The 26,839-nt window shown below is 37.5% G+C and overlaps 1 protein-coding gene and 4 long non-coding RNA genes across 5 annotated transcripts in view; 4 read left to right on the top strand and 1 right to left on the bottom strand.

Annotated features, from left to right (window-relative positions):
* The window catches only part of LOC110041142 (DELTA-actitoxin-Aeq1a-like), a 4,624-nt gene extending 1,474 nt beyond the window's left edge, over nucleotides 1-3,150 (top strand). Inside the window, exons 2-3 of the mRNA XM_020746418.2 lie at nucleotides 2-101; nucleotides 1,123-3,150. Coding sequence (XP_020602077.1) covers nucleotides 2-101; nucleotides 1,123-1,253 — 231 coding nt within the window. The 3' untranslated portion in view covers nucleotides 1,254-3,150. The remainder of the gene's footprint in view (nucleotide 1; nucleotides 102-1,122) is intronic.
* Nucleotides 3,151-5,279: 2,129 nt separating this feature from the next.
* On the top strand, nucleotides 5,280-7,188 carry LOC149101251 (uncharacterized). Its single transcript, XR_016203177.1, has 3 exons — nucleotides 5,280-5,553; nucleotides 6,792-6,881; nucleotides 7,130-7,188. It is a non-coding gene; the product is annotated as an uncharacterized LOC149101251 (long non-coding RNA).
* Nucleotides 7,189-7,671: 483 nt separating this feature from the next.
* On the top strand, nucleotides 7,672-8,572 carry LOC149101250 (uncharacterized). The gene is made up of 2 exons (XR_016203184.1): nucleotides 7,672-7,807; nucleotides 8,320-8,572. It is a non-coding gene; the product is annotated as an uncharacterized LOC149101250 (long non-coding RNA).
* Nucleotides 8,573-9,123: 551 nt separating this feature from the next.
* LOC149101249 (uncharacterized) lies at nucleotides 9,124-13,145 on the top strand. The gene is made up of 3 exons (XR_016202991.1): nucleotides 9,124-9,266; nucleotides 10,672-10,767; nucleotides 12,645-13,145. It is a non-coding gene; the product is annotated as an uncharacterized LOC149101249 (long non-coding RNA).
* A 3,567-nt stretch (nucleotides 13,146-16,712) lies between these two features.
* Nucleotides 16,713-26,347, bottom strand: LOC149101248 (uncharacterized). Its single transcript, XR_016203186.1, has 3 exons — nucleotides 26,167-26,347; nucleotides 17,629-17,771; nucleotides 16,713-17,096 (listed from the first exon to the last, which is right to left on the bottom strand). It is a non-coding gene; the product is annotated as an uncharacterized LOC149101248 (long non-coding RNA).
* Between the last annotated feature and the right edge of the window lie 492 nt (nucleotides 26,348-26,839).

Here is a 26,839-nt window from a genome sequence, read left to right as displayed (position 1 = left end):
GGAACGGGGAGCCTTTTTGAAGCGATCTCACAACGCTGAAGCTAAACTGCAGGGGCCGAAGGACTTGGAAGACCAAGACAGCGAAAAGTTCAAGCGCAAAGGTAAATGATCTTTAGTAATGGTAATTAAAGGCCTAGCACATGAAATGAATTGTCTCCATAGTTATAAACCGAATTAGAATCGGTCTCAGAAAAAACGAATACACACGCAACAATACTGTACGAAAAAAGACTAAAACTTTCCAGAAGTTGTCCTCTAAAGATGGCAAAGGTTTGCGGCGACTCGTGAAAGTCATGAGCTGATAGTTTAGGAAGTAGTCTGACACTAGCTGATTTGCCCGGGGTGAGTATTGTGTAAGTCATTGGGTAGGGGTGTGCTCCTGGAACATTGAAACCCTTTTCACTCTATGCTAGACCATGATCAGACTAGGCACTAAAAACCCCTACCCTATCCCAGACGAGCTATTTTCCATGCAGAAACTTCATCACTATCACAGTCCAACTTACGTTAATTAAACCAATATCTTACAAAGTCACTTTCGATTTTCAATTTCTATTATGGAACCCGGGCAACAAACCCTGTTCTACGCTAAATTATTTATACACTGATCACCTGTCCTGTAAATCATACCCTATTCTAGACAAAAACTGTCTGATGTCTATACTCATCCAAAGCTAAACTGCCTGCAAACCATACCCATATAGTTGTTATGGAGTGCCCCCCCCCCCCCCCCTCGGCTTGCCGTGTTTCTCATTACATGAGTAGCTAGCCCTCTCTCTGCCACGCAATGGGAAAGACCGTAACGAGAGAACTTGACGTTGCGCGACTGAGAAAGAGCAAGGCACGGGTCGTTCGACAGATAGATAACGCTATCCCCGAATAAATTACCACTATTCAGTGGATAGCGTGGTTTTTTTTCTTCACACTTAACCACTGGATAACGTTATGTGGGCTTACGAGTAACAAGAATTTTAACAAGTCTTAATTTTGCTTTTATTCAAGTCTTTAGTATGCTTCCCTAGATCGGTACCACTTTTGGGAAGGTTTTTAACAAGATTTCGATTGATGCAAACCGTACAAAGGTCTTGTTAAGATCCTACTAATTTGCTTATTTAATTTCAGTTGCTGCAGGAACTGTTATTGAAGGTGCCGAGCTTACAATCGATCTGTTGAAAGACGTCCTAAATGTTCTCGCTAACGTGAAACGCAAATGCGCCGTTGGGTTTCACAACCAAAGTGGACTTGACTGGTAGCAGGGTTCTTTCTACTTCTTTTCTGGCACTGCGGGCGAAAACTTGCCTTATTCTGTTGATAATGGTAAAAGTGAATTTCGTATTTACAGAGGCTGCCTAGTGTAGTAGTAATTGTATCTATAACAAAATTCTCGATCGTGATTGGTTCTCCGCGAGCTTATTTGTCACGTAATCGTGTAATTGGAAACCCACGTGATTTGATTACGCGCGCTTTAATGGTTTCCTACGCACTGTTTCCTACAGTTTTCCAAACTTATGAAACGCGTTACAGACGTTTTCACTCAAAAGAAGTTCTCAAAAGACATTTTAACTCCAAATTTTGTAATAGATACGATTAATTAGCAATTGGACCGCGTGTCGTACAATTCAGGGAGTAATCATGCTAGTAATTTCAAATCGGCCTCGCGCTTCTCGCTCGTCCGATTTTGAAATTACTCGCGCGATTACTTCCTGAATTGTACTCCACTCGGTCCAATTACTATTATTAATCAGACTTGAACTTGACCAACACAATATGACCAACACGACCGTTGCACCTTGTTAGGTATCAATTTTTTTTTTCGGACAAGATTCTTGCACAAATATAATTGACCTTTTTACGTCATGCTTGTTTTGTGATATTATTGTCTAAGTGATATCCCCATTTTTCAGTATTGGCGTCTCTTAAAAAGAGCCGAGACTCATAACTAAGAAGGAAATAAAAACCGTTGTCAATAAAGCGCAGACCAAAAACAAGTCACTCAGTACAGAGTTTTTTGTTGAGAGGTCGTAATATTAATTTTATATTTAAACATATGATAAACATTACAAAAGCAAGACACAACGTTTGAGTTTCAGTATTCAAGATTACAAAGTCGTAAACGTCTTTAACGTTGACGATGAAAAGCATGTTTTCTAAATTAAAACGTTGTGTGGTGATTTTGACTTGAACAGTTTAACATCTATTCTAATACTACGAAATTTCAAATGTATGTGTACGCTTATGAGTACTGGAACATTAAGTGTGTATGTGGCTTGCAGAAGGCGTGCACAGATATCTTCTCAAGGGTTATATTTTCTTGAAGTCCAAAGTTTAAAGTCTATTTGTTCGAACAGACAAACATCCTAACTCTTCTTCGTATAAAATAAAAATACTTATCATTCGATGCAATAAATCAATCTTTCATCATTACAATTCGAGTTCGACCGTAAAGAAGTCCGTTGTACTTACATTTTTTAAGTAGGCCAGGTTACATAGCAGGTCGAAAGATGGCATGTCGAAAGATGTGGCCTATGCACGTAACACTGAAAGCGGGTGTAATTATTTCTCATGGCCACACAATTCAGGATTACTCAGGAGAATATTTCATACAGTTTCCAGTATTTGCACGTTGTTATTTAATAATACCATCCGTATCTGACTTGTTTGATCATGATGTTTTTATTGGTATAAGTATGCCATTACTCGTTTGCCGCGCATTAAGGTGCTTTGTTTCTGATATTAAGACTTATTAACCATTTTGCTGTAATTCAATAACGATTAATGTTAACTGCTTTTTCTTAAACAGAGGAATAACTCTTTATAGAGTGTTATTTAAGCTAAAATAGCTATTTTTCGTAACGTTTTTAGTGTGCAGAAGAAAAACTCCTGTTTAGGGAGCACATAACAACTTAACCACGTGAGAGGGGTCTACAGCAGCAACAAGAACAACAAAATTTTATTTCACCTCAGAGTTAAAAGGGAGGAAGAATTTACAATGGTTTTATATGAGAGCAAACATGACAGGGGTGCTGGCTACCCGAAATAACCTATGAGTTGAGGGGCAGTAGAGTCTGAAGAGGTGTATTGATCTGCACACATCATCATTAAGTAATTCTTGTAAAACACTCTATATAACAGCTTGAATAAAAACTTAAACTAAAAGCTAACTTTGTCTACAGATATTTTATATATATGTGTAGTTGGGGGCGACTTGCGGTACAGATTCATTGTCTTTCCCATGGGTACACGGTGGCAAAAATTACTCTGGAAAAGTTTGATTGATCAGCAATTATGAATGAGACGTGTAATGCAACTAATCAAGAGTGCCTGTACTAAAATGGCCGGACTTTGTGTATTGATGACCCTGAAACTTCAGTTTGAAAATATCGTGTGCCTGACCTAGAATAAGCCATTTGACAGTTGTGTGCTTGGTTACCTGGCCTATGAATGCAAGCGAGGTTGGAGGTGATCTCGCTCTGATACAAACCTCTAAGCTCTCCTCATTTAATGCAAACTAGCATTGGAACAACTTGATTTACACAACAAAATCAGTGAGGTCTTTATCAAAACAAGGTCACCTCCAGCCTCGCTGCCATTCAGAGGCCAGGTCACTGAGCAGACAACTGTAAAAAGGTCTGATTTCCCTTCGGGTTATGATGTATTTCCCATCAATATCAAAATCAAACCAACGGGCGTTGGAGCAAAAAGTGTATACCTGCTGTCCAAAAGGAGGGAATACAGAACACACCTTGCAAACTAATGATGGCAGGAACTACATGAGTTACCGGAGCTACTGAACTATTGATTACAATTAACTACATCACACTGTCGATCCCTGAGTGACGTAGACATACGAACGTCCAAAAAAGTTAGATATCACTCTGTGGGACGGAGAGCATATTTCCGTAAGCCAACGTTTTAGCGAACCTAGTGGCCCATCAGGCCGGCTAAGTGTATTTCTACCCAGCCCCCCTTCCCCCTACCCCCCCCCCCCCGTCTCCGCCACCACTACCCCGGCTAGGACCAGGCAACCTGCAGGGCTAACCCCAGCATTATATCGGCGGGTACGCATTTCTACACCATACAAGCTAGAAAAATAATCTGACTTAGAAGCAGATAAAAGCCGTCTTAACCAACAAAAGGGCACAGTCCAATCTGTATTATCACGCTTGCAGCTGGGGTTGACACATTTTCGAATCCTTTCCAAACCAGCAATATGCCTTATTCAAAACGACTGTTTAATCAGACTGGACTCGAAAGAGCGGTGGAAATTGAGCCTACCAGCGAGAGTGTGCGTTAACTCTGGTTGAAACTCTGGTTGTTTACCATTTCCCCCCAAATTCCGGAAAATTCGGTCAGAATGTAAATGGGAAGACAATTTAAGCTCGACCGACCGGAAAATTTTAGAAATAAAAGGCACGTCTTGAAAGGTTGTCCAAAATTTCCCACCGAAATATCCCAGTGGCAAAATGTGCTTGCGATTAGCAATTCTTTACCGCCATCTTCGAATTATAATCAGGCTAAACTTTTGGAGGTTTTTGATTCAATAGTAAATGGCTAATCCGGACGGACTTTACCATCAGGCATTTTTGCTTACCATTTGCACAAACAGAAAGCGTTGAGGAACCGGTTTCTCCATGTAAATGGTAAACAACCTCTGTCTCGTGTTATTTAGTTTTTATCCTAGAGTATTAAACAGAAAACATTTTCCGTGTTTCTTTTGAGAAACGAGAGATGCAGTGGGTAAGCGAGCCGCAGGCCGGCGTTTCCGCAAATTTTTTCGCATTCTTCCAAGTGCTCTCCAACAAATAATACGAGGCATTTTCAAACCTATTTAGGAATAAGTAAGACTTAACCTGAGGAATTTGGTATAATCGTCCCCTGAATGCAAAATCCCAAGAATTTTACTTAAACTGGATTAAACCGACTTAACCTGCGTCCAGATTTTACTGACTTTTCCGATGGCAAGACCCAGCCTGAACGTCCGCCATGTTGCCGCAGCCACTCCCCCCCCCCCCCCCCTCCCCTTCCCCTCTCCAAAGGAAGATCAAATTCAGGGGTTGAGTATGAAGATTACACCTAAGATTTTCACAGTTTTTATTGCAGTAGTAATAACGAATAACGTAACTAAACCCCAACTATCTTCGCTTTAAGACTTTGTATCCACGGTTAATGGGGAGGTTAACACATGGTTGTGTCAAGTTCCATTTAAAAATAAAAAGGGCATTTGAGAACAAAAGAAAATTCATTAGAATTGCAGATACATTCGTCAAATTAATATTCAAGTTACGACTTTGCCACCACACGAGGAAAGAGATGGCGAACGAAGCTAATTTTAGCGTCGTTCTATGGTTCTTCTGCGGCAAAGGAACCTGCAAGTCGATAACACTGCAGTCAGAAATGGTCATGGTAGATGTCTTATTGTACAAGGAGCACAAGACAGTGTGGAGCTTTGATTTACAAGAACTTTGTTTTCAAACGATGGCCGCAATTAGCGAGCAGTCAACATCGAAGGAGTTGCGGATTTCTTTCTCCATTTTGGAAGGGTCTTCTTGAGAGGTAATTAGCCAAACTTTCTATTTATGACATTTATAACTGCCTTTGATACTTATGTTGGTGTAACACAATCTATTTTACACAGAATTTAAGTTGTAGAAAATTTAAATTAGTTTTCGCCAGTGGCCAACAAACAGACAATTTTATGCTTGCAAGGGATCATGGGTGATAGGTTTGAGCATGGCGCGCGTGAAAAAAACTCTTCTTAGCTTTCTAGAACAGATTCTGCAGTAAATGATTTCTTGAGCCTTAACGTTTGTGAGCATGAATAGTTGAGAAACCTTGAAATTCCCGATAACAAACTCTCATTTCTGGAGTTACTTTGGTTCCGTGGGAAGGAATTTTCGATGCTGGCGCTTCCGATGGGAAGGAATTCTGTGCTTCAAAATGTTTTATGAAGAAGTTTTAGGTGCAAAGAATATTGGATGGTAAAATGCAAATAAGCTTTACCGCTGTGAGGTAAACATTAAAAGTTTCCTTAACGTATGAACAATCAAACAAACATCCCCAACTTTGTACAAGGTCGGGGGGTGGGGGGTGGTTAGGCCTCTTGGATCTCAAGTTTCAATGTCAGGTAAATTGATGGCAAATTAATCCACATTGTAAAAAAAAAAAATCTCATCTGCAAAGCTGACCAAGAAAACTAGAAATAACAAACAATTCCATTAAAACACGCAATTTGTCTCAACCTGCATGTGATAGTGTAGTTGCTATGGCAACGTCAAGTGACATAATGAAACATCTGAGAGATATAAAATATTAAAAATTAAATATTATTTTCAGAATTCTGAAAAAACCTCAAATGGGTGGCACTCCGCCTCAATTCTTGTACGCCCGTGTCAGAGGTCGGAAATTACTACGGATATCGTTCTTTAGTGCTGCGCATATGGACTTTTTTTTGAGCGGCGGATGGTGTCAGTGGTTGTTCTTGTTGCAATCGGAAGGCTTTTTGGCTCTACAAGTTAAGCGTGGGTCTTATTTCCGTAAAAGGGTCTTGTTAACTGAACGTACGGTATCTGCTAATGTTCTATTTCGCGCCCCGCTTGTCCTAAACTGCAAAAATAGTTGTACACCCGAGCTACAGCTATTTTTGCAGTTTAGGACAATCTTAGGTTAAGCGGGGAGGGGACAATACTCTGTCCTTTTTCTCGTCAAATTCTTGAGGGGAGATTGGCAGTATCGCTGTTAAAATATTAGTAAATGTTCGCTTCTGTAACCGTCTTGTTTATTTTCTCAATTAGGCAAACCACTCACTAAGTCACAGGCACCTGGAGAAAAGCTGTTGTGATTGACATGGACACACAGACAGTACGATGATAGTATAACTACAGGTCAGTTTTGTTAATTGTGAAACACTGTTTACATTCTATTTGGGTGATAATATTATAATTAGAATACAATTCTTGCAGTGTGAAAAGACGGAGTGACGCATATAGTTACGTGTAGTGACGCATAGAATTTGAAATCATTAAATAATAGTTCTCAAGCACAAGCTGTTTTCTCTTACGGCAGATTGTTTTCTTTTTGTTAAACAGCATGCTACTTTTCTTGTATTTACACAATACTTCTTTCCCTCCAGGCAAATTTCAAGCACTGAATGGCAAAACAAAAAAAGAAAGGAAGGAAGGAAAGAATAAGTTTATGTATGTATGAATCTATCCAACCATTCGTCATTCGTTCGTTCGTCTGTCCGACTGTCTGTCGGTCGGTCGGCACTACTTCGGTTACTGTTGTTTCGTACGTAGTTTATGCATGATAAGGGAGCAACAAGAGGAGAAAAAGGAAGCTTCAAAAAACAGAGATAAAAGAAGGATGACGGGTTGCTAAAACAGAAGAGGAAAGATAGGTTGAAAGAAAGATAAAAGGAACATGAAAGAAAAAAATTACAAAACGCTAAATCCCACTTTCAGATTTTATAATTATTCTTAAAATCCAAACTCTGAAGTCAAAACAAGTTTGCGCAGTTTTGTCATAACCTCTGGCAATTTCCGAAATTTTCGAAGTCCGCAATCTTCGCTAACCACTAGGCCACCGCATCTCCTAAGAAACATCTGAGAACTGCATTGCTAGCTTACTGTAAGTATTTTAAGTACCACTACATTCATTGATGTATCGTTTTTTTTTTTTTTTTCGTGCAGGATGCCTGGTGTGGTTACGATATCGGCAGCAACAGAGAAAGAAAAGAAAACAGAAAGAGAGACTGGCAGAGAAAAAGAGGTCGCAAGAAGGAACGAAAAGAAAAGAATACCATCGAGCGGTAAGAAGCCTAATTATTGTTTTTCGTAAAGATAACTTAAAGATCTGGATAGGGGGATATGAAAGGCAGACAATGACAAGTGTTGGTTACCAGTTAAAATGTAGGCTGCTTCTTAGTTGTTGGAATACCGATGCTGAGGCCAAGTCAAGTCAATTTCTTATGTTTTCAAATTTGGGGGTGGGGGAGGGGATGACGAGAGGCACAACTGATCAGTTGTGTTTTAATTGTATCCACACCGTGTTTTTAGAAAAAATGTGGTGCCTTATTCGTTTCACTGTGTAATTTGAATGGGGTTGGTCTGTTTTGTTTTCTTGTTTTAAAAATTGGTTTCACATAATAAAATCCAGACAGTCAAAAAATCTTAACTGCTTTTTATTGACGTTTTACAGGGATGTTTTGCCCGCGTAGATAAATAACGTCTAATTTATATGAGGTATAAATATTCCACTCTTTTAAACATGTTTGCTTCTTTTATTTCCCTGCGGTCAAATGTCAACCAATGAATGGCAAAGCAAGGAAAGAAAGGACAGGAAAGAAGAGTAACTTGAGATTAAGAGGTAAGTTGATTACTTTCATCTCATTTAGTTGTGGATTAAGTACACCCAAAAGGTTATAGAACCTCAGTGATATGATATGGTAAACAAGGATGAATTCAGCCATTCGTCTGTCTGTCAGTCGGTCGGTCGCTCGATACCACTGAAGTTAACTTGTTTTTCGTAAGTAGTTAATGCACGATACGGGAAAAAAAAAAAACAAAAGAAGAAAGACAGGTTAAAAACATTGAGATGAAAGAAGGATTACCGATGGCTAAAGTGTTAAAAAAGGATCGAAAAACGCTAACTCTGATTTTCAGATTTTAACATTATTCTTCTCAAATTCCTTAATAGTTCGTCAAGTAAAAGCAAAGAAAATCACAACCGCGAAGGAGTTTTGGATACCTCTTCTTAATTAGCATAGATTTTGACGATTTTACTTCCCGTTTATTTCTTACTTTTTGTTTCGATTGAGAAGATATATCAAACACTCGAGACAGTGTTTCATCCGCCATCCAAACACCTCGAATTTCTTCAGAAACACTCCGCTGTGCGTCGTATTTTCATCTCTCTTCTCGGTGTTTGGAAATCCCGATGAAACACTGTCTCTCGTGTTTGATATATTACTTAAAATCCAAACGCTGTAGGCAGAACAACTTTGCGCACTTTTGTCCTAACCTCTGACAATTTCCAAAATCTTCGGAGTCCAGCGCGCTAATCACTAGGCCAAAAAATATCTGAAAACTACTTTGCTAGCTTACTGGTGAGCATTTAAGTATCACAACATTTACTGATGTATCTTTTTTTATGCATGATCCTGAGTATGTTAAAAATTTCGGGGACAGCCGAGAAAGAAAACAGGAAGCAAGAGAGACTGGTAAAGAAAGAAGAGGGGGTCAGAAGAAAGAACGAAAAAACATCAATAGGTAAGACTCATAATAATTGTTTTTCATGATTTTTTAAAGATCTGGATAGGGGAATATAAAGGGCAGATTATGGTAAGTGCTGGGGAGTTTTGTTGGTAATCAGTTAAAATGTAGGCTGCTTCTTAGTTTTTGGAATGCTGAAGTCTTTTCTCTTTTAAATTTTCGAGGAGAGCTGGGGCCGGATTGAGAAAGGGACAGTTGGCGAGTCGTCTTTTTACTGTATTCAGACCGTCTTTATTAGAAACGGTGTGATGCTTGGTTCGTTTCACTGTATTATTTGAATAGAGATGATCCAAAATAACATAGGCAGATTATGAACATTTTTTTGTTTTTTTGTTTTGAATTTTGGTTTTACACGATAAAATCTAGATGGTAAAACAAAGCCGAGAAGAGTTTTGCTAACGAATTACTAGGAGTTTTCATCGGTGTGGTTGAATAGCGATAAATTTATGCGAGGCACAAAACTTTTCACTTTTTTAACCCTTTTGATACGTACCTCCACCGTGGTATAAGAGGGGAGGGTTAGACGGAACCCCCTCCCGTGGGTTTTCCTTTCGTTAAGGAACAGCAAAATTTATTTACATTGATTAGATAGCCCTGAGCCCGCTCTACAAGATGATACCATTTTTGCTGGTGATGACGTTATATGACGTCAAATGACGTCATTTGACCCGCCATCTTGTATCTGCCATCTTGGATTTCACTACTTCCTTAAGAAGTCAAGAATAACGGAAATTAAACCAAGATGTCTATGGAACATAAAATTCTTGAATTTCTGTAATTTGATGAAGAAAACTGAAAAATACAAAATTATGTGAAAAATTGATTTTTGGCCAGACCTACACAAAATTTGTGGTTGCCATGGCAGCGTGAAAAAATAATGGACACACAACTGACATATCAAAATTTTCGTGGAGGATGAAAATGAACAGCTACTGAAAGTTTCAGCCCCTTAGGGAAAATCATTATTTCAAAATTTTAAAAAATCTTGACAAAACCTTATGGAAGGGAAGCATCCCCCTCACCCTTTGTTCGTCCGAGGGTTAAACAAGTTTTCTTCCTCTAACGATCAATTAAAGTTAATTGTTTTGGTCTTTATTATATAACCGTGAAATTTTTAAATCTTCGGCCATTTAGACAAATTTACGGGAATGTTCGGAGTCTTCAGAATTTGTCAGAAATTGCTGTAAAATTAATATAAACTGTATTTATTTTTTGTTCATTTTTCCATAAATAATGACAATTTTTATACGAATTTTTTTCTAATTTCGATTTAATACTTGCATGCTTATACAACAGAGTACTATCGTTTTAACTGGAAATTAACCTCCGCATGCGACATGTAGCTAATTTGAGAATTAATTGTGATTGTATTTATTCATGGTTGTGTTTACGATTAATGCAGGATTTGAGACAAAGGAGAAAACCAAGAAAGAATGGAAGAAACACAAAAGACTGAAAGAGAAAATGGAGGCGAAAACAATAAGCCATCAGATCAGAGGTAGATATTAAAAAATATCATATGTTTTTTCAAAATTACTGAATGGTTTATATCAGGAATATAAATGGGGTTTGTTTGTTGTCTTAATACTGCACTGTGACTACACACTTTTTGCGAAGTAATATCACTAGGAACAAAAGAGAAAGGGATTTTTCAGTTGTAATTTGACCCCATATTACGACTGGATCGCAAATTAAGGTCTGATTCGATGTTCGTTATATTTATTTAACGGAAATTTTCTGAAATACCAGAAATGACTGATACATAATTTTTAACCGCGCGACCTGTAACCGAGAGTGGTCGGTGACCAGACCCGTGCCTCCTCGGCCACATTCTAAATCACGTGATTTTTGATGTGTAATCCTCAAGAGCTATTAATTTATTGATGTTTTGCAAATTCTACCGATGGTTTGCCCTTTACAAGGTGACATATATTTTCTTTGTTGTTATGTCAGAGTTTGGCTCGAACAGAGCACTGAATATTCACGCTACAAAACACAAATTTGTTTAGACTTGCAAAATCATTACATCATTCACACGAAACAACAACAATAATTCATTCGAGGCCACGTGTTAAATAAGATCACGATTAGTTTGAATTTTTATTTCGCTGGAAAGCCGTATGTATTAATCTGAGAGAGAAATTTTTTAATTATTTCCTATTTTCGACGAAGCTTATATCATAAACGAAAATGTACCTGGAGAGTAAGGCCGTACTCACTGTTTTTGTTCGATTAGTGTTTGGATTTTGAATCAGGTTTCTTACTACAAAACAAAGTTATAAACAAAGGCTTGGAAGAAGGCAAAGTTAAAACTTTAACGCGGTGTTTTAACATTTAACTGCTTTGTTCAAGCTTTTTAGATCGTTTTCACGTGACGTCAGCACTTTGTTTATATCATTCACACGAAACAATAGCAATAATTCATTCGAGGTCACGTGCTAAATAAGATCACGATTAGTTTGAATTTTTATTTCGCTGGAAAGCCGTATTCATTGATCTGAGAGAGTTGTTTTTTAATTATTTCCTATTTTCGACGAAGCTTATATCTTAAAGGAGAGTAAGGCGGTACCCATTGTATTTTGGTCGATTAGTTTTTGGATTTTATATAAGGCTGTTTACTACAGGACAAAGTTATAACCAAACGCTTCGAAGAAGGCAAAGCTAAAACTGTAACGCACAGGTGGGTTTGAGCTTTATAAGCTACTTGTTATGTGTCAGCGACGAAAATTTAACTGATTCTACGGGTGTATAATATATACAAAAATACATCCATGGCTTGTGTCTGTGGATAAAAATTCTGTATCAGTAGAAATTCAGTCAAACCGACTTTACCAAAACAACCAAAAGTCCACAATGACTTTTATTCAAAGTTGATCACACCTATTTTCTAGAATGTGTGAACGGCAATCTCTCATGCATCTGATAAACTATCAAAGTTACATTTAAACTGGCAGTCAAAACGTTCAACAGAATTTATTTGATTTCCGCTCGTTAAAGCAAATGAAATTAGGAATTTAACTTGCAACTTTTTGTACATTTATTTTGCACTGTTCCTTAGTGTAAACAATAAATGAAAGAAGAAGCAGGCCTTAATGCATTCGAGTGTTGAATGTATCCTGATTAGTTTAGCGATGTCAGCGACATGTGGCGTTGAAGTTTGTGAACTTATTACTTTGGGCTAGAATTAGCTTCAGAATTTTTGGGTGATTTAATGTTAATAATTTTCGTTTAAAATGCTTGCAGATAACATCGCCTCGAATATTTTAATTTTCCCTGGAAGTCGGGGAAAGTAAAAAATCTGATATGATTATAGGAAACTGTTTACTATAAAGAATTTATGATTGCATTTGCTGATTATTTTTCTTCTTGTTTCAGGTCTCTGGGTGCCTCAGAGACCCAGAATGAAATAGGATCAAGCAAAAATCAAGCAAGAAATACAGATATCGAAGCAAAAGTTAACAGAGGTAGAAAAACAAAGTTAACTAGATTTTTTTCAAGATATCATTCGATAAAAAAAAAATTGCACCCGAGTTTCTTGTGGGTCGAGAAGCACTCGCTCAGAGTTTGTGGTATTTTCAAGTTAAGGATATCGATCAGCCCAGTAAAACAAAATTATTGTGCCATTTGAGTTAAAATTACCTTCGAATTGGTCATTTAGTTTTACACCAATTTTTCGTGACGGTGGTTTTGTCATTACCTTCGGTTTAAACAATTCTTATTTTCCCGCCAAAAGACTTAGAAAAAATACGGCGCCCAAAATACGCATGCGCCAATTTTTTAAAAAAAATTACTTCTTGTTAACATCTGTTTGAAAATTTTTAATTTTCCCGCCAAAAGACTTAGAAAAATACGGCGCCCAAAATACGCATGCGCCAATTTTTTTTAAAAAAAAAAATAGTAATAAGTTTCAATAAATTGTATTCAGTTCATGTGTCTGTTCTCTTTATTACATTAATATTGCAATGAATAAGAGTCTATAAAGTCAACCTTTACTTCTTTGTAATCTCTTTTATTATCTTCAATAAATGTTTTAAACAATAAATAAAAACAAGTGTTTTGTGTTTCAAAACTTTATTCACTTCAAATACTCTTTGATTATAAGTTAATTAGTTAATGAAAAATCAATTAATTAATAAAAAAGGTGTGACGAAAAAATGTTCCCTCTATATACTAAGACTTTTGGCGGGAAAATTGGAAAAAATTTGCACAGCGTTTCCCCTCGCAACATTTTGGGCAAAAAAATGGCTACCCTTGAAATTTTCCCGCCAAAAAACATGCAAACAATGTCTCGTGCAAAAAAATTGAAAGTAAAACGCCAATTGGGTCCTCGACTCTTAAAAACGGACACGATATTTAAGTTTAAAACTTCCTTTCCAAATCAAAGTTTGAACCGAATTTCCTCTCCGAAAAGTTGATCTTTCAACTTTTTGTGCTCGAGATATTGTTTTCATGTCAACTATATAGTGAAGCAACATGGCAAGTGATGAAAAGTTGACCCAGTTTCTAAATTTTCTCTTTACCAAAAACCAAAACGAAACAAATGAAGTTTCACGGCGCCATAACCGGTTCCACCATGATGAAATCGGTAGTGATGCCGCGAAACTTCATCTGTTTAATCAGGCAATATTTCCAATCGGCCTTCGTTTTTAAAAATTCGTATAACCTGCCATGTTGCCTCCGATAAAAGACTTTTTCCCCCGACAATAATCATTTGTGGCACAGGACAAATTAAAAAAAAAGAGACACTTCAATCAATGTGGTCTAAGCAAAGTCAAACTAAAAATGTCTGGAGCAAACTCAACTGTTAATTTGGCCAAAGAATAAAACAATTTAATTTGTTTGGTTCAAGTCCGTTTATTAACGTTTTGACATACTAGTGTAGACTTTTAACGACAAGAGATAGAAAAACCCGTAACTTAAGGTTTTAAAATTTTTCCGGAGCAATTTCAACTGCTGTTTTAGCCAAAGAATATAACAATTAAATTGCTTGGCTCCACGTTTTTCATTCAATCTTGTGATTAGACAAAGGCGTCAAAACTAAACGAGAAAAATGAATCAAAGTCAATCCGACAACTGAAATACATGAGCTTATCAAAGTCTAAAACTTTTTTGGAGCAAATTCATCTCCTAATTTAGACACACAGTATAACAATTTAATTCATTGGCTCCATATTCTTTGTTAAATCTTGTGACAATTAAGTTAGTGTTGCTAACATTGCACGAGAAAACGAAGAAAAAACAATCCAATATATAAATTACCTGACCTAAGAAAAGACAAGGTTTCAAAATACTCTGGAGCAATTCAACTTTTGTTTTAGCCGTACAATAACAATTTAATTGCTTAGCTCCTCGTTTTGAAATTACTCTCTAACAGCGTTCAGTCTTATTCTTAACAATATATTTCAAAATTTAAAACTCGGTTTTACTTGATACAATTTGTATTGGTTTGTCCTGTGCTTCATCTAATGTCGGGAGAAAAAGATCTTCCTCTAATGTAGATGTAAATATTAAACAAAACCCAGTGTCTGGTCCAAGGAAAACAAGCGCTACTCCGAGTTCAGCCCCCTCCCCTTCACACGAACCTTTGCTAATCAACTGACATGCAAAACTTAACCGAATCATACTTATACAGACCACAATAAAGATAAATGAAAAAAAAAAAAGAAAAAAAAGTCGCTGTGAAATCTTTTTCGTTCATTTTTCCTATCTTGAACAACTTTGTCTTGAATTAATTTTGGAAAACAATTGTCCAAAGACTTTTTGCCACAGCTATTTGAATTGTGATAAACAGTTAAATCAGTTCTCAATGCATTCATGTATTGTTAGATAAACGAAGCTCTCTTGTTCAAAAAACTAATAAAGAATATTAACATTTTCACGAGGCTTATAATAAATTGCTTTCCTTGATTTTCTTGTGTTCTGAGCAGAAGTAAACACCAATTTAAGACGACACACAATAATTTTGTGCCAGCGAGACAATCCGGGCCGCAACTGTCTTTTGTAAAAAAAAGCTTATGAAAGCTGATAAAAACACAAAATTTCACGAGACTTTTCATTCTAAAAAAGTAGCAAGTTCTTTTTCTTGTTTGTTTGAGGCAAGAGGTGCCAAACTTGTTCACAACAATAAATAAAATGGTTTTGATTGAGCAAGACAATTGGAGAAAAATCAACTGTCTTTTGTTCGTTGCAAAAAAAGCGAGAAGATAATTCAAAATGGAGATTGCTGTATATTCCAAAAAAACATTTTAAACAGTGGTATCAATAATTTCTTTCCTTCGAGTCTTGCATTGGACTAAGAGGTAACAACAAATTGCAAAAAGAAATAAGAATTTAATCAGAAGTATTCATGACTAAAGATTACGTTAACCAAACGAATGTTTCCATACGACTGTTAATTGAGAAAAAAATATCTTGAACAAAGTTTTGTCTGACGTTCGTTTTCTGGTAGAATGATTTAGCACTTGCGAAAGAAGTGAAAAAATCAAAATTTAAACAATGTTGATAATTTAGAAAGCTAATTTTCTTTCTCGCCAAATGAAAGAGCTGTTTGACTCGAGGACGATAACAGAGGTTGCATGAAAAAAAAAAAAAACATTGATGATAACATACAAGAATAACTTTGCAAAAGCAAGACAATTGCAGTGTAAAAACGTCGCCGGACTTTATAATTGTCGATTTAATTTTTGATATTTGTAAAAAAACATGGCGCGAGAAGAAACAACGGGAGTTCAAAATGTTTGATTTTGTGGTCTGTATAACGGCTGATCCTGAATCGAAACTACATTGTAACATCCTATGAACCAGACAGGAGAGTTTAGTATACAAACTATTAAATTAGATGACAAGAGAACATAGAGACCTGCGTTTTCCGTACGCGTTGTGAGATAACGTGAGCCAATTCTTGAAAAAAATAAACTTGTTATGATTTGCAACATTAAAATCGATTCACAATGATTTGCAAGAGGAAATTTGTCCCGCTTTACATTGGAAAAACTAGTGTTCTCTTGTCAGTTGTAACTAATTGGTTGATGAAACAAACTGGTGAATATTTGCAAGGTGGCACTTTTTACTAAATAAACGTTAATGTCCAAAAGCAGCTGGCGTTTGGCTAATAATCAATGACTTTATTCCTCTAATGTTGTAGAAAAAACACATTAATCTTGCTCAGTTGTCTCTAAACGCGATGACAATTTGTGTTTGATTTTGTTTGACAGCACGGGAAAAACCATCTATGACAGAAATGCAAATTTAAATTTCCAAATACAGTTGGTCTTAGTCTAATAATCAATGATTTAACGTCCAAAGTTGTGAAAAAGACAATTTAATTTCGTTCATTTGTCTTCAAGGGCAATGACAATGACAATTTGTCTTTGATTTTGATGGAACGAGCACAAATAGTCAATTTGGAAACGTTAAGTTTTGTATTAAGAACCGTAAACAATTTTGCTGCTTTAGCAAGTTGATTCAGTGTTTCCCTTCACGTATTTTTAAAACTCTCGTGCGTTTTACAGTGCCACCTTTAGAAATATCACTGGGCTGTGACATCAACGGAGATTGTAAATAGTGGCTGAAGCTTAGCTAAACTCACATCAACCGATTCTTGAACATCGTTGTACTTATTTCCATGTGATGTAATCTTTCTGGACTTGCAGCAAGACAGTCAGTAATATAGCTGAAGAGTTCACATCCTTTACAAACTTAAACAACTAATCAGCCACCATTTCACTTAAAATTATTTGACATTTCAAACTTCTTATCTTTGTAGTATTCCTTCCGATTCAGTGATTCCAGTTTGTCCTTTTCGTCAGATTGTTTCCTTAACGGTTCCTGAAAAATGATTTACAAACGTTATGATTAGCAAATTCAAAAAAATTGTTAGACATAACTAGAGAATACTCCAAAATACAGTCTCAAATGCAACATAGCAAAGGCAAGAGTAGTAATCTCCGTCGAGGCCAAACTAGGTTTAGAGGTTGAAGTGCAAAAAATTCCAAAATAAAGCTTCTCAGTGGAAAAAGATAAAATTTCGTAGTTGTTTTGACATAATAAGCCCTGTCTGCATTCAGAGATGCAATTTTTCAAAATTTAACACGCCCTCTCGGTTTTATTTCTGCTACAAACCTAAAACCGTCCTCGTCGAAAGCTTGTAAGGTTTCCCCGTATACTTTCGATACTTTAAATTTCAAATTCCAAATTTGTAACTTCTCTCAAATATTGCAGAATAAAATATTATATTCCTCGCCCAATTCAGTGAACAATCTCAAAGCGCACGTGTTGGCGCTTCAGCAACGCAACATAATGTCACCTTGATAACTTTTCAGGCAAACTTAAAGCAATATTCTCCAAAGGCAAAGCTTACCTTCAGTTGGACAAAATTAAAGACGTTTTCCAAGCTTCCAGTTCTTCTTCTTCAAGCATCTTCTTGCCTCCAGAGTTCCAACTCGCCTTCACAAGGACGACACGTCTTCACACACCAACGGACAACATGGTCTGACGCAGATTCTACAATTTGTCATGAATATGGATTAGAAACTCAAACCAATCACTGACAAGTGCGCCAAATACATGACAAGGATTTTGTTTGCACGCTTTCTCAGTCAGCGAATCACGAACCACGAGAAAAGAAAGACTGCATTTTCTTTAGTTTGTCTTTTATTCCCTGATGTTCATATTTAAAATGAGAAAAAAAAATACAAGCTCACGTGGAAATCTGTCTTGGCTAAAGCCCTGGACAAACAGACTTGCAAGCAGACGCAAGTTGAAAACTTGGGTGTGCTTGTGACTCCATTTGGCCAGGCCTGGCGTGCTTTTGCGTTGACTAGCACTCATTTTGGTTGATATCAAATTTGCATGCAAGCCGACGCAAGTTTTTCACCGTTTGGCCACCCAACCCAGGTCAACCCAAGTTCAGTGACGTCCATAGAATTTTTATTAGCCAATGAAATACAGGATATGTTCGCCTTGAAATGTTTTTTTTTTTGCGACTTGGGTAACTTGCGATTCCGTTTGGCCACCCATCGCAAGTCTCTACGCGAGTTAAATTTGCGCCTACTTGCGACTACCTACAAGTCTGTTTGGCCAATGGGTTGGAAAGGAAGCAAAAAAAGTCGAATTAGTATTTTATATAGCTGTTGTAGCAATAACAGTTAAATGATGTTTCGTATTTTTCGGGTAAAAAAAAATTGACGGATAAAGTGCATTTTTTTCTTTAAACATGTTAGTCTATATGACTCAAACTTATACCTGAGCTCTTTGAAATCTTCAGATTTTTTTTAAATTTATTAATTCACTTTACTGAATAAAGTCAAAAAAATAGAATGAACAAGATGGTGAATCTCGCACCGAATCAAACGGAAACGTTTTAACTGTATTCACCGAGAATAAAGTTTAAAAGGTACGATATTTTAATTTTCCAAACGTGGGCGAAAAACAGGAAAGCAGTAAATGTTCCGATAACAGTCGGGTGTAACTATTATAAACTTATAGAAATGAATGAGTTGCCAGCAATCTGATACCCGTGTTATGCGCAAAGAACTCTGGGATCGCCAGGGGGCAAACATTGCAAGTCGATAAACTCCCTTGTTTGTGTGAGGTTTATTGTGAATTTACATCGCGTAATGGTCTTAAATTATTCCAAAATTAGGTATAAATTGAGAGTAATTAACCCAGTAAAGCCTTTTAAGTGTTGTACAGGCTACTCTTGGCTTATTTGGAAGCTCAGTTATACAAATAATATTTGAAATATGCCCGGTGGTGATCATTGTGCTGTGTGGCGGGGGTTGATTGAAATGAGTAGAGAGACCGCGCGACTCATGCTGTTTGGCCTCTAAAGTTTTGCTTTTACGAGCATGTCTGAAGCGATTTTCCTTTTCTATAAGAAATCAATAGTGACTCCTTGAATATCTCTCTGAATACTGGTTGGTTTTGCATTTAAAACTAACATTTGTCTCTTATGGTGCTTTTCAAATTTTGGTAATGACGGTTGAAATTGTGTGAGAAAGGGTAGAAGTTTCTTGTGCAGTCTCATTTTCTGTTTTGGAGCTTCTTTTCTGTCTTTATATTTAACTTTTCAGAGGGTCTTTTCTACCATTTACTCCGGGTATTCTCTCGAGATAAGGTGTGTTTTAAAATTGTAAATATTCCCTTCACTTTAATTTCACAATGAACCTCATGCGAGCAAGGAAGTTTTATCGGTCGGTTTTATCCCACATTTCACGGTTATTCAAACAAAAACTTACATTTTCCACGTATCAACATTGCACAATCCATTTGGGACAAAACAACGGCGAAAAAGCGTTGATCTTTCCCCAAAATCCTTTTTTTTTTGTACTTCTAAACAACTTTTCGCTATACATTTCCTTCTGGCGACCTTCTCTCAATTCAATTCACATGATGTTAAAAATGCGCTAATAGCTTCGGCGTGTGCTTAGAAATGGAAAAGTAACACATAATACCAGGTCAGCATTGGATTGGCTGAACTCTCAACAATTCATCTGGAACTCAAATCATACAAACTCATAGATATCACGGCCATTGCTTGTCAGTTACATTCCGTAATGAATAACAAGAAGAGATCTAAAAAGAACTAAAAACCAATTCTTTAGCTCCCAGCCCAACCCTCCCCACTTCACTTATCATAAAGCCTCGTTCCTACTCCCTATGACACTTTCCTCCCAAAGCCCCCCCCCCCCCCTGTTTTCCAAATCCAAGATGGCGCTCGTCAGGTCGAAATGGCCTCACTTTCTATTTAGTCGAGAATTCCGGAAATTTCGGTTCATCCCAATGAAAAATGACCAGAAAAATGACATTTCTAAATGGTAGTCCCAATAACTAACATTATTTTTCCTGCAGGAATATTTCTTTGGGACGAACAGAAATTAATGACGTTTGCTAATTGCCTTAAAAGAGAGCTGTTAGCAAAAGAAAGATCCACCGATTCCTGGCGTAGTTGGGGAGGAGGGTCAGGGGATTGCCGCTATTGTGACTGTTTTAGAAAACGCTGAGCTCTCTTGATAATTTCCTTTCAATTTTGTGACCTGACGTAAAGACATTTGAAGTCCAGAAGCACAGTACTATGGAAACCGTCATGTTGACACTCATGCCAGTTCTTCACCTTAGGTTTCATGGATTAGAGCACTGTTGGCTGGGTTAAGCGTTAGCGGTGGCAAATTATAGTGCAATTTGCGATTTTGGATTTTAATTCTAAGTGTAAACGACAGATTATACAGAGAGTCTCTTTTCCTTCTGCTCCGAGAGAACATAAACATAAGCCTTATTTTAGCAGTACCCATACTGGTAAGTCTCTACAGGGAAAACAGTAAGAGAAATTCCTTTCTTTTCTTTCTAACTCGCGCTCTATACGGAGGCTGTTCGTTCTAATACTGTAGGGAGCCACCTTAATGTGCGTTGGTTTAATCCGAGTGTTTACTGGTTAAATCTGAACCATCGCAAGCAGATACTACCGATGAAGGACTGTAAGGCTTTGTTAACTTTTTTTTCCAAAATTGTAAAGAGAAGACAAAAATTCTGATAACTTTCTTGAATAAAATCTGTCATAGAACTTTGGACTGAATTGCTACTTAAATCATTTTGGACTGAATTCAAATGGAATCAATATATTAATGGACGTTGAACTTAATTATAATTAAATTATGTTACACATTAAGTATAGGAAACCATCGTGAAGTGCTGTCTAATTATATTAGGATATTGGGGGATAGCACTACGACATTTGGAATAAGTCTTTAATTGTCGTGAAACAACTACCAAAATTCGATTCAACAAGGGAGATTGTACAGAATCAAATGGATTTTGAAAAAAAAATCGTTTTTATTCAAGGCTGTTGTTGAAGGCAGAAATCGATCCATCATCGACATGATCTTTGTCCTGCAGCAACTACAAGATAACTGCAGGGATCAGCGACAACCTTTCTACCTGGCAGTTATAGACCTCACTAAGGCGTTTGACTTGGTAACCAGAGACGCTCTCCTTAGATTGCTTCCTCTGGTTGCCCACATGAACTGCGCAGCATCATAGAGGCCTTTCGTGATGGTATGATGGAATCGGTACAGTATGATAACAGCACTTCTACGAAGCATTTAGCACACAAAGTGGTGTGCAGCCATGATGTGTTTTGACACCAACTCTGATTGGCGCCTTTTTTTTCTAATGCTCAAGTATGCCTTCAAGTCATCACGAAGAGGTATCTACCTCCATACCAGATCTCATGGCAAGTCGTACAATCTCTACCCTGCGAGAAAGAGATCTCGCTCAGTCCTTCTGCCCGGTGAGAAACGAGAAAGAAGCTCTGCTTCAAACCGTTCGATTTCCTTTCGCGCATGTGCGAACTACATCGGCATTTTTACGATAACTGCAGAAATTCTCGCGCGCTCATTGGCTAATTTTTATTGTCAATAAGCGGACAGACACATGAATTTACAATTTATGCGATGCGTCAACGAGCGACAGCGGGCAATTTGACAATTTGTTATCGCAAAAAACAAATTGATGTCAGTTTTTAATGCGTCTGTCCTGTTATTGACAATGAATTTCGTCAAAACATTTTCAAAGTAGTCGGCGGATCCACAGCTACCTTGACAATGTTATGACGAAATTCATGATCAATAACAGGACAGACGCATGTAAAACTGACGTCAATTTGTTAAGTCGCATGCATGTGCTATGCTTTGTTATGCAAGATGTTTTTACGCAATCAATTGCAAATTTCTACTTATTTTCGGCGAATGACAATGAATAACTTATTAGGATTTTTTAATGTACAGCAATGGTTTCCGGAACTGTGCGAGCAGCAAAACATCAGACAAGAGTTTTGAATTTGACACATGCGGGACGAACCCATGTCAGTGCAGTGTTGCCAATTGCTATTTTGTGGCCACCCACCGGGCAGCAGATATTGTCGGCAGACGCGCAAACTGACAGCGTTTGGCGTGAATCCATCTGTTATGTGTAAAATTCATAACAGTCATTAATTCATTCGTTCCTTGGCTCGGACGGCGACCGATCAAACGATCAATCATGATCGGTTGCGAGCAGAGGTTCCCTCTTGTCTTTCTCCGAGCAGAAAGAGAGAGGAATCGCTGTCTTGTGGGGTATATAACCTCTCAATCACGCTTAAAATCAAAATTCAAAATCAAGAATTGCACTATTTAGCCAAAGAAAACGCTACACCCAAGTAACAGTGTGCTAATCCATGAACTTTAAGACGTAGCATGAATGTTAATATGACGGCTTTCATAGCACTGCAACGCCGGACTTCAAAAAATAAAAAAAAAAGACAAATACGTTTAATCCCGCATTTCTGACAGATCAATGAGTATGCTTTAATCTGTTAAAAAGTAAGCTTACTAGGTATTGTCCCTGAAAAGTGAAAACTGTCTTATCTTTGTTTTTCCACATACAGTACTTTCCTTGTAATTTGCCTTTTGATATACAAAAACAACGATAAATTAATCCTAAAAATCTATAAATTACCTAAAAAGTATTAACGTATGTTCTTTTAACGGAAAGGTTTCGTCGGGATTTTGCTATACGGACCATTTCCACATAAACTGGCAGTAAGCCGTTTATTTTTTTTCTTTTCGCGCTATATAATTAACTACTTTCTAATCTAGCTTGCTCGAGCCGCACTGGGGAATATTGGCCTGTACAAGTCAAACTCTCAAAAAATGGTCCACAAAAAAAAGTTTACAAGTTTCTTTTGATAAATTACTAATCAGTATTCGAAAAAATGGGACAATATCTAATGACGCAATGTTTGAGTACAGATCAAGCTAGGATTGACGACTTGTGTCAAAATGAAACTAAACCTTTAATTAGCGTATGTCCATCAATCTAACTGATGTAAGTAAGAAAAAAATGGACCGTTCTCTCCAAGTGACGTTACTGGAAAAGAGGTTCTTTATAACGAGAGATTTTCCTAGCCCTAATCACTGCTGCCAATCAAGCTAAACCCAAAGTTTTGATTCGTATGGATGGATAATGTGACGTACAAAACAAAAGCACTTTCTTTTCATTTATTTTTAATGACTCAAGAATGGTGAACTTATTCATGAGTGATAGGAAAAAGACTATTGTACAGCCGAAAGCGGGTGCAAGAGGTAGTTAAAATGTTTTTCTCACCCATAGAAAAAGATTAAAAGACATGTGCGCGGCCCCCCCCAAAAAAGATGAAAATTATATATAATTTCCTTTTTTCACCTGTTCATTATATTTTTATTCAAGTTTCTTCCTTTTTAAACGTATAGGGCAAGAAAAGGAGAACGATTTTGGTTGACTAGTATATCATTATTAGAATATCCCTTACTGTAGGATTTCTACTTTCAATATTTTCTCTGTTAACTGTGAGTAGAAATGACATCAACTCGGAAAAAAATCCGAGTTCCAGATGAGATTTGAACCCACGACCCTCCGTGATCTAGCCGGACGCTCTAACCACCCTTGCTCAACATAGAGTCTTCAGTAGCTAAATGGTTAGAGCGTCCGGCTAGATTGAGCAGGGTCCTGGATTCAAATCCCATCTGGAACGCGGATTTTTTTTCGGAGTTGATGTAATTTCCACATTTCATATTCCTTATAATATTTTCTCTCCCGGTCTCTTGAGGTGCATATTGAAGTAGAAAAAAGTCTGCTTTGCCGAGGGAAATTTCAAGGTCCACTTTAGTGCAAAAAGTGAATCAAACTACTAAATTCGTACGTATCAGGCATTTACTGTCATATTGGGTTGTACGTATTGGAACTAAATACTTTCAAAAGTTTCAAAAAGAAGGCAAAACAACAACAACAACAACAACAACAACAACTCATGATTTCCTTGAAGAGCATAAAATATGTTGTAAAGCTTCCTACTGAATTGCTACTCGAGTCATTCCGGACTGAATACAAATGGATCAATAAATGAATGGGACTTGGAACAGTATGTAGGAAAGCATTGTGAAGTGCTGTCTATAGAACGAGATTGCGGAACGAGCTATAATTAGTTAAATGCGTCTTTTATTACTGAGAAAAAAAAAAAAAAACTCCACTTAAAAGTCAATTCAACAACAGAGATTTTACGAGCTTAATAGCATGTTAAAAGAATCGTTTTAATTGAAAGCAGGCGTTTTATAGAATCGTTAACGATCGTCCGCCAAAAATTCTTCCGGCAACCATTTGTTCTTAGCTGTCAACTTTATTGTGATCACTCTAAAACTCTGAATCAAGATACTCGAAAATGATGTATCTCACCTGCTGGTGTAAAACACATTATAAAGGTCCTTTGAGCGTCAACACGCTTACAATAACCAAGAGCCAGTGAACAAGAATGGCGAACTTCACTGTAACCGAAAACACGACAATCGAGCTGAACGAAGCAAGCAAATCCTCAATCCCAACAGGAATAGGGGTATTTCTTTCAATCTTAAACATTTTGCTGTCCATTACTGCATCAGTGGGCAATGCTCTCATCCTTGTTGCTCTTCACAAAGAGAGCTCCCTTCATCCTCCAACGAAACTTTTGTTGCAATGTCTAACGATCACTGATCTTTGTAGTTCGTATAGTGTTAATGTCGCTCGGGGGGGAGGGGGGGCGGTACTCTCAGAAAAATTGGGTGGGATGTGCGGCCCGCTTCCCAAAACACTTACCCTATTTATGACCAAAATATGCGATATTCCCTACCCTATTTATGACCGACCAATAATTCGAAACCCTATTTATTACCTGACCCTTACATCAAAACCCTGTTTCAGACCTGCGTTATAATTAGTTCCCTGGTTCAGACCAATGTTAAATTACCGTAAACATAATTTGTGAAGGCCTTTCGTTGATTACATGATGAAATTGTGGCTTCTTCTTAAAAACATACCCATATCAAGGTTAGGGTGCAAAAATTATACCCTAATCTTGATATGGCCAAAATGGCCCAAAATGGCCGAAATCAGCTGAAATCGATACCCTATTTATGACCAAAACGGCTGAAAAACCATACCCTTTGGGGCTGCACATACCTATATAGCCCATAAAAGGGAGTGCCCCCCCCCCCGGGATATAGTTTCATCCAAGACTACGCTGTCCAGCGCGTGCTTCGCAAAATGCAAGCTAGTTGCAGATAAACAAACTGCTTTGAGATAATCAAACACTTAAGCTCAATAACCTACCTATTAGCCCTCACATTATGCTCCTATGACAATGAATAGCTTGTTAGGATGAAGTAATGCTCCGCAATGGTTTCTGAAACTGTGCGAGATATTGCCAGTTAGTCACCGGAGAAAAGTTTTGAATTTGACCCGTACGTGACGAGCAAATGTGAGTGCAATGTCCCACCAGTAAATTAGTGGCTAATCACAGGGCAGCAATTATTGTCCGCGGTGGCGCAAAGTGGCAGCGTGTTGAAACCTATCTGTCATGCGTGAGCTACATTAAAACTTACTTCCCTTGTTGTGGATGGCGATTGATCACACGATCGACGAAATCAAAGCTTTAATTCTTATCGTGTTAAAATAAATGTTTTATGTTTATGTTTTATCGACCGGTTGCGAGCCAAGGTTCCCTGGCGTCATTCTCCGAGATCTAGAAGAAAGAGAGAAGAATCTCCTTCACATGGTCGTAGTTTTACAGAGGGAAATGGCTATGAAGCCCGGCAAACATCAAAGGAGAAAACAAAGATGGCAAGATTTATGTTGGAAGGTCCACGACCGTGCACAATCTTTTGTTTTGCGCTCATACTCTATGCATGAATTACGTAACCACCACGTTTCTATTGGTTAGTTCCTCAGTGGGGAGTAAACAACTATTGTGTTTTGTGCACAGTCAAGGCCTAAAAAGAGAACAAAAACATACAACAAAGAAATTTGTCGGTTTTCATAAGACTCCCCTCTCTTAACTATGTCATGGTGTGCATACCGGTAATCTCTCCATCACGGTAGAAATCAAAATCCAAAATCTTGATTTGCGCTATATAGCCACAGCAAACGCTGCACCCAAGTAACAGTGTGCTAATCCATGAACTTTAAGACGAAGGATCTAGCATGAGTGTCGACGTGACGGCATCCATAGTATTGCACTGCCGAACTTCAAATGTCTTTACGTCAGGTTAAAAGGTTTGGCTATTGCTGCTTGAATTTCATTAAATACAGTACTTCCTAAATACAAAGGCCATGTACGTGATGAATGCCATCCATGCAAACGAGGCATATCTTCATAACACCTATTGTAAAAAATACGGGTAACTCTGCATTTTTGACAGATCGATGATTTAGCCTTAATCTGTATTAAAATAAGCTAACTAGGCATTGTTCCTGAAAAGGGAGAACTGTCTTATTTTTCCACACACTTTCTTTGTAATTCGTCTTTTTATATACAAAGACGACGATAAATAAGTCCTAAAAATCTGTAAAGTACCTATCATATGTGGTAATTCATGTCCTTTTAACGATAAACTGTCGTCGAAATTTTGCCAAACGGACCGTTTCCATGGAAATGGTCGCAAGCTGCTCATTTTTTTTTCTTTTCGCGTCATATAATAATTACTTTCTAACCTGGCTTCCTCAAGCCCTTCTGCGGAAAATTGGCTCAT

This window comes from Orbicella faveolata, unplaced genomic scaffold (assembly GCF_042242905.1).
Source record: "Orbicella faveolata isolate gen_17 unplaced genomic scaffold, um_ofav_v1 contig_4, whole genome shotgun sequence".
NCBI lineage: Eukaryota > Metazoa > Cnidaria > Anthozoa > Scleractinia > Merulinidae > Orbicella > Orbicella faveolata.
This window is presented reverse-complemented; position numbering and strand designations above follow the sequence as displayed.